The 7873-nt window shown below is 46.7% G+C and overlaps 1 protein-coding gene across 1 annotated transcript; it reads left to right on the top strand.

The window, feature by feature from the left end:
• The first annotated feature begins 1087 nt into the window (after positions 1-1087).
• Positions 1088-7776, top strand: dbt (dihydrolipoamide branched chain transacylase E2). The gene is made up of 11 exons (XM_086283313.1): positions 1088-1205; positions 2184-2313; positions 2530-2605; positions 3260-3441; positions 3518-3645; positions 3730-3982; positions 4078-4244; positions 4329-4406; positions 4492-4683; positions 4774-4845; positions 5500-7776. The coding sequence occupies exons 1-11, from the start codon at positions 1158-1160 to the stop codon at positions 5665-5667; spliced, it is 1494 nt and encodes a 497-aa protein (XP_086139439.1). The 5' UTR covers positions 1088-1157; the 3' UTR covers positions 5668-7776.
• The last annotated feature ends 97 nt before the right edge of the window (positions 7777-7873 follow it).

The raw sequence follows: 7873 nt of genomic DNA, 5'->3' as shown, positions 1-7873 counted from the left end.
GTTCCATATAGGGGTATTGTGAGGAGTAAAGTTATATTTATAGATTAATTTCCAGTAGAGAAGGACCTGCTGATGGAAAGCTGAGAGTTGAGCAGGCAGACTAAAACTTTGTTATCGAGGGCAGAGCGAAACCGGAAGGTTTACTGAGATGTGGCTTCACGTAGACGCTGACCATCCACTTGACAGCGGTCAGGTTTTTGTATGGGACGAATCCAAAGACCAGGTCAGCGATTCCAGAACCCAGAGTGTTCCAGTGTTCACTGGATGGCGAGCCAACCCAAGATCCTAGGAGACGATATACATATACACGCACACTCATTTGCACATTGATGGACTACAATCCTCTACTGTACAAGTAGTACGGTAGGACAGACAATCACACACACACACTCCTCATTGGATGGACTCTAATGCAATACACCTGTTTGTCATGGGCCCCACTGGTACCATTTGGACTTAAAAGGACTAATTCTTTTACTTGTGCACAATTTTATTTTTATTCTATTTTTTTGCTACTTTGGGGCAAAATTTTATACTTGAAGTTCTGTTAAAACCTGTTGTAATACTGTGTTGTTTACAAAATTCTTTTAAAAGGCTTAACATCACTAAAGTACTTTTAAGCCAGTGTTTGTCTGATTTCTCTGCCATAGTAATAGTAGTAGTAGTAAAATAGTTTTTAATTTATTTCTTGCATATTTCTACAACTCCTATCAAGAACACATTCTGAGTGTGCGTGTACAATCTACCATTGTATATATTGTATTATCTTATTTATTTTGTATTTCTTGTCTTTATATTCTGGTATACTCTTTGTATTCTTCTACTATCTGTACCTGAGCTGTGGTAATGCACAAATTTCCCCGCCGCAGGATCAATAAAGTCTTATCTTATCTTACCTTATCTGGACAGGTGCACAAACGGCAGCTTGCCGATGTCATGATCATTTTATTATTAATAATGGATAAAAACTGTGGAACGTCTAAGGCTGTAAAAACCAGAAAAGGATTGATAAATTAATTTGTTGTTCATTAGCTCTCCTGATCATGGCGCCATCACACCTGTGTGACGTCTGAGAGCCCTGCTGGAAGCAGCAGAAGAAGAGAGCCGGCGCTGCGCACTGATTGGCTGCAGAGAGGGGCGTCCGGCGGAGCACAGAGATGGCAGCGGTGACCAGAGGCTCTCTCGGCGCGTTCAGGCGGCTGCTGGTGAGCAAATACAAGCTTCGTGTTCTCCTCAAAGGCTCTGTAAGCGCTTAATGCTGACCTGCGGCTAATGCTAACGGACATGCGTGCGCAACGTCACCAAGCTCAGTGCATTAGCATAGCTAGCCAATGGGCTAGCTGATGCTAACCCTAATGGAATGAGACAGCCTCTGAGCTAGCATGCTGTGGCTAACATCTAACAACTGCGACTGCTTCCTGACGGTTAGGAGCTGTTTCCGGGTCAGGGTATGGGTCAGAACCAGAACCGGCTGTGTACGGGTTCTGACTCAGATCTGAGCTCAGTAATTTTCAGGGTTTGTCCTGCAGGTGAAACTTGCTTCACCTGCTGCCACCAGGACAGGTGTTTGTTCCAGACGTCAGGAGCAGATGTGGTTTCAAACGACGGAAACGACGTGGTTGACAGGTGGTCCTCCAGTGATGGGGATAACTTTCAAAGCGAATTTCCTGTCTTATTTAGTGAGAAGTGACATGGGAGTGAGTCAGCTTCGAGAAATTCAGAGGAAGCCTGTAATAAGAAAACACCTGAGCAGGGTTTCTGTCGGCAGGTGACAGCCTGTAGGCCATTTCCCATCATCCCCCACTTCCTGAAAGTGTCAAAGTCAAGCTCAGCATTATTTTCAGTGACTAAATCAGTGTAAACTCACTCTGTTTACTCATTTTCATGCAGATGAGGAAACATAGATCTGGTGCCACGGTGTCAGAGGCATGTTGTTTTGTTTATTGCCTGGCATTTTTTCTCTGTTAGGGTTACATCGCCACCTTGTTTAAAATAACACCTGTATGCATCTTTATTAGAACCTGAAGGAGTTTCATGTTTGAGTTTCAGAGTGCTGGTGCTGGTCTGACATTTAGGACCTGAAGGAAGTACCATCAGGCCCTGAATATCAGGGGGCGTGGCTTTGAAGCACCTGTGTGTTGGCTGGTCCAGGTGACCTCTGTTATCTGCTCTTTTCCCATCAGCTGAGTCAGCAGAGCTGCAGATCTTTCCAGCTGCAGAGCTTCAGATGTGACAGGACTCTGCAGCCAATAACCTTCAGGTGTGACAGGAAGCTCCAGGTGTTCAGCTGCAGAAGGCTGCATGTCGCTGTGGGTAAGTCCAGACCGGCAGCACCTGAGTCCTGGCCTCTTCTGATCTCTCTACTATTGCCATGGAGATCTGTATCATGGTGAACTGTTCTGGGTTTTCAGCTGTGTGATGGACTCTGGGAGAATTGAGGCAGATCGCTCATGGTGGTGTACGCTGACCTCCATCAGCAGATTGTTTTGTCCCTCTCTGATAATGTCACTGTTTTGTTTTGTTCGGCAGTGAATCAAGGACCTATCGTGCAGTTCAAACTCTCTGACATCGGTGAGGGAATCATGGAGGTGACCGTCAAGGAGTGGTACGTGAACCCCCCCAAAAAATAAGAGTCCAACAGCTCAAGCACCCGTTTTTATTGTCATGACAAAATTTTGGTATTATTTTGTTTTTAAAATGAAGCAAACCTGAAACCCCAGAGTTTGTAAAAGAACAAACAGGTGAACATATGAAGCGATTAGGATGTACTACTTGTAACTTGTAACCTGTGATGAAGTATAGCTTGTTAACTCGTTACACTCCAGTTTGTTCATGTAAATAGAGAGTCCTCTTCACACACTAAAGTTAAATATGGAGTTCAACAGGGTTCAGTGTTAGGACCAGTTCTGTTTACATTATACATGCTTCCCTTAGGTAGTATCATCAGAAGGCATAGCATCCATTTTCACTGCTATGCAGATGACACACTGACAACTTTATCTATCCATTAGGCCAGATAACACACACCAATTAGTTAAACTGCAGGAATGTCAGGAAGACCTAAAGCCCTGGATGACCTCTAATTTTCTGAATTCAGATAAAACTGAGGTTATTGTACTTGGGACAGAAAATCTTAGAAATATGGCCTCCAATAACACTGTGAGGAACCTTCGAGTCATTTTTGACCAAGATATGTCCTTGTGCATATTCAGTTCGTGTGATTTAAAAGTGCATAAATAAAACTGGATTCCTCTGGCAGGTACGTAAAGGAAGGAGACAAAGTTTCTCAGTTTGACAGCATCTGTGAGGTTCAGAGCGACAAGGCATCGGTCACCATTACCAGCCGCTATGATGGGGTCATCAAAAAGCTCTACTACGATGTAGATGCCACGGCCTTTGTGGGAAAACCGCTGGTGGATATCGAAACAGAGTCTGGCTCAGGTGAGATATCAGCAGATCTTCGCTCGTCTGCCCGTCCAAGTTCACGGCTGAAAGTCTCACTGCTGTTATCCTTCAGAGGTGATCCAGGAGGAGGATGTGGTAGAGACGCCCGCCATGGCTCAAGAAGAACACACCCACCAGGAGATCAAAGGTCACAAGACGCAGGCCACGCCTGCAGTTAGACGCCTCGCCATCGAGAACAATGTAAGTGTGATTCCTATTTGTCCCCATCGGGTTGTCCCAGTCTCTCCCACTGTGTTCCCAGTTGAGGTGTCGCTTTGCCCTCAGATAAAGCTCAGTGAGGTGGTGGGGACTGGCAAAGATGGTCGGATCCTGAAGGAGGACATCCTGAACTTCCTGGCGAAGCAAACAGGAGCCATCTTACCTCCAACACCTTTCCAGGAGATCCAGACTCCGCCCCCGGCCCCTGCTGCTGCTCCTGCTGCTGCCAAGCCTGTGAGCACTAAGGCGGCTGTGAAACCTCCACCCGCTACTCCTAAACCTGTCTTCACTGGCAAGGACGTGACGGAGCCCCTCAAAGGTCAGAGATTGCTGTCACACCCAAGTGTTGCGCTGTTCACTGCGAGCCTTGCATGTCATCTCTTTTCTCTGTAAACATTCTGATTGGCTCTTCAGGTTTCCAGAAAGCGATGGTGAAGACGATGACTGTGGCGCTGAAGATTCCTCACTTCGGTTACTGTGACGAGGTTGATCTGAGTCGCCTGGTGGCTTTGAGGTCAGAGCTGAAACCTCTCGCCGAGAGTCGTGGTGTCAGACTGAGCTACATGCCCTTCTTCATCAAGGTTGGGGGTTAAGGCGCCATGCACGAGCTGCCGATCGATCCCATGTTTGGTATTGAAGTTAATGCTGTGCTCTCATTGGCTCAGGCTGCCTCCCTCGGTCTCCACCACTTCCCGATCCTCAATGCCTCGGTGGATGAGGACTGCCAGAACATCACCTACAAGGTAAGAGCACGCTCTGAGCTGGCTTTGTTTCCCTGGCTGCTCAGTGGCGTCATTAGTGCTGATGGTAGTGTTTCATGTGATTCAGGCGTCCCACAACATCGGCCTGGCAATGGACACAAGTCAGGGTCTGCTGGTTCCCAACGTGAAGAATGTCCAGCTGCTCAGCGTGTTAGAGATTGCCCTTGAGTTGAACCGCCTGCAGGTACTCGGAGCATCGGGTCAGCTGGGCACTGCCGACCTGATGGGGGGCACTTTCACGCTGTCCAACATTGGATCTGTGAGTCTGAAAACAACAGCGACACAAAATATCACAACAGTGCTGAGAGAAGCTGCACTGACCTCACTCTGCTTGCTGTGTTCTAACCAGATCGGAGGCACGTACGCCAAGCCCGTGATCCTCCCACCCGAGGTCGCCATCGGCGCGCTAGGAAAGATCCAGGTGAGCCGTGGTCAGACCGAACACACAGCACAGACAGACTCAGGTGTGTTTTAGTTTACTATGAGAGGAAAAAGGGTGAATAGCACAAGATATCAAGGATCGCAATAAAGAACAAGAAGATGGTCTAAAGTGTACCTCACCTTGACTCTGATTACCTGTTCTATTTCAATATCTTCAAGAATATAAAACATTTGACCTGGTTTGTAAAATATTAAATATGAATTTATTTTATAAATTCATATAAATATTTATAAATATTTTATAAATTATTTAAATCAGTGTCTTCAGGAGAATGATGTTCTCTGGCTTTCGGAGGAGGGTTTTGTTCCTCACTCTGAAAAATAAACTGTTATTTTGTTCAGAGGAAGGAAAACTTACTAAGGTGTGCTTGTGGTTTCTTCGTGAATCACAACAGGAAGTTAAACCAGACCGTCTGACTATCAGGTGACTGTTCAATCAGCTGGCAGGCTCTGAGCATGCTCAGATACCCACCTGATGTTCTTCTTTCTTCTGTGAAACCGCAGGAGATGGTGCATGGACCATAATTCAGGAGTTTATCCATTCAGCTACGCTGTTACCTGCTGCTGAGGATGTGGCATTACAGAGCAGCTGTTTGTTTTTTAACACTTGCTGACTTCCTGTCTGTCTGTCCAGGTGCTGCCGAGGTTCGACGCTGCTGGTCAGGTGGTCCCAGCTCACATCATGAAGGTCAGCTGGTCAGCGGATCACCGCATTATCGACGGCGCCACCATGTGTCGCTTCTCCAACCTGTGGAGGGAGTACCTAGAGAACCCGGCCAGCATGGTGCTGGACCTCAAATAAACAGTTTCCCAATCAGTCCCGGGGAGGGCGGGACACCACGCTAACAGACCTCGCTGCTCCGCCTCCTTCTCCTCTCCCTGCCTTCACTTCCTGTTTCTGTCTGAGGCCTTAATGCCAACTGTCATTTCCTTGTTGCCTTTAAGCAAGGCACTGTGAGGAGAGGAGAAGGGGTCAGCCTATCAGAGGGCATACACAGTGTGAACTGGGGTCATGATTGTGGGTTCTGCAGGTCCAGTCTGGTGGAAATGACCAGAAACAGGAAGTGAGTTCCTGTCGAGTTCCTGTTCCTGCCCTGGAGCCTCAGGAAATAAATCAAGATAATTTGCCTTTTTTTAAATTAATGCAGGCTACTGCGTTTTAATGCATTAAAATCACAGACTGTATATAAAAGATGGCTACCATGCTATCACCCAGCAGTTGGTGACACCTTAAATTGGGTTTTTAACAAATGCTCAACAAATGACAAGAGCAGAGCCTTATACCACGTGATACAGAAGCTGTGGTGTGATGCTAAAATTAGCAGAGAAAAAACAGCGGAGAGAATGCAGGTTTAAATTCTCTGTCCATCTTTTATATACAGTCAGATGCTGCAGAGCAGTTGTTGTCAGGTGTCCAGGTGAGATGCTCAAGTCTGAGATGAGCTGGAAGATGAGGGGAAACACCTGTAGCTGCACAGTGAGCGTGTCAGAAGGTTTCACTCAGAGTTGAGAGCAGATTTAAATAAACTCATGTGATCGTGATGTCATCCACAGAATCTCACCTGCAGACACCTGATGTCCTGTCACTGTTAAATAATAATATTCATTTTCACTCTGTCTGAATTTCCTCCGCCGAGGCCCAGTTTTAACACAGGCTGTTCCATCTTGTCCACACGAAGCCCGACCCACCGGGTTCAGGTTAAACCTGCAGACTGCATCCGCACGTACGCTTACCCTCGGAGGAGGTGACTCGATGGTTTGTAGCTGCCCTGAAACTCTAAAATCCTGAGCATTAAACTCCACATATTCATGTACTGTGAAGTCATGTGACCAAGCGTGATCGAAGCAAACGTTGCTGGATCGGATCGTGCTCGTGTCAGTTGGATCAGTCAGGCAAACTCATTGTCGGTCGGATGGTGATGGCGGTTTTCTCTGCTGCTGAGCAATCCGTGGTGTGCTCACATCATCGCGGCGGTTTGTGAGTAGAGCCTTGGTGTTTTTAGTTCATTTTGTCAATCTGGTTCTGTTTGATTATAAAATCCTCCTCACAGTCCCGCTCATGAGCCTTGACCACGTTTGAATTGTGACCAATGCAGGAAACTGTTGGTATCATGCCAGCGCACCAGTGGGAATGACAGTTATTGTCAGTGTGGAGGGGGGTTTGTGTCCTTGGTGTGACACCATTAACCCTCTGAAGCTGCTGCTGTGGAGCTCTTCCTGTTGACCTGACTCCGTTATTTTTGCTCGTCGTATTTATTAGTGACTGTTACTGCAGACCGCACTGAGTCTGCCAGCTGTTAAACTCCATCTTCTCAGCATCTGGAGCATGGACACGGCAAATAATCTGAGATTAGAGTTGAAATTAAGGATTATGGTTCGTTTTAAATGTAAATGGTGTTATGTGGGATTTTCTTTCCCCTCCTCCTGCACAGCTTCACACTGCACTGGATCTTTTATTTCGGGAATTTCTTTGTGCTTTCAAAAATAGTAAGAATTTCTTTTGTTATATCAGGTTTATAAAGCTGAATTAGGTTAAATTCTCTCGGTAACGCCAGGCCGGACCTTCATTATGTGTCTTGGGCAGAAGCGCGCTGACTCTGGACATCAGAGCAGGAAGCTGGTTTCAATTAAACCTCGGCTATAACCTGATAACTATATCTGAGGTGATGGAGCCATGATGTAGCGCTGCAGAGCTGTTGGTCGGTCCTCCTGGACTTCCTCGCTGTCCTGGTGGCTGCTGGGTAAAGAGCACGGTGTCGGGTTATGTTGGTGTCACGTCGTCTTCTTTTTGTTAGCGTCGTCGGTTTTAGCGACAGATGAAATGTAAACGTGTAAAAAGTGTTTTGTATGTTTGGGAGTGGGTCGGATTCAAAATGTGTGAAACTCAATAAAACCTCTGAATACAGCTGAACACGACTCGCTGTGTGTGTGTGTGTGTGTGTGTGTGTGTGTGCGTGCGTGTGCGTGCGTGCGTGCGTGAGAGCCTATGTTGGGGAAAGGGGGTGGGG

The sequence above is a fragment of the Aulonocara sp. 'chitande type north' Nkhata Bay genome, linkage group LG23 (genome assembly GCF_057382095.1).
Source record: "Aulonocara sp. 'chitande type north' Nkhata Bay isolate Kocher_YH1m ecotype deep benthic linkage group LG23, A_spYH_male_GT1.1, whole genome shotgun sequence".
NCBI classification, from domain to species: Eukaryota; Metazoa; Chordata; class Actinopteri; order Cichliformes; family Cichlidae; genus Aulonocara; species Aulonocara sp. 'chitande type north' Nkhata Bay.
The sequence above is the reverse complement of the archived record's forward strand: the minus strand, read 5'-3'. Positions and strand labels throughout refer to the sequence as shown.

What these genes read in the sequence shown, in the direction of transcription:
- dbt (XM_086283313.1), top strand. Translation starts at nt 1,158, where the DNA reads ATGGCAGCGGTGACCAGAGGCTCTCTCGGCGCGTTCAGGCGGCTGCTG. An exon ending in CGTGACGGAGCCCCTCAAAG is followed by an intron (nt 3,983 to 4,077) that starts GTCAGAGATTGC and finishes TTGGCTCTTCAG; the next exon opens with GTTTCCAGAAAGCGATGGTG. An exon ending in GCGCGCTAGGAAAGATCCAG is followed by an intron (nt 4,846 to 5,499) that starts GTGAGCCGTGGT and finishes CTGTCTGTCCAG; the next exon opens with GTGCTGCCGAGGTTCGACGC.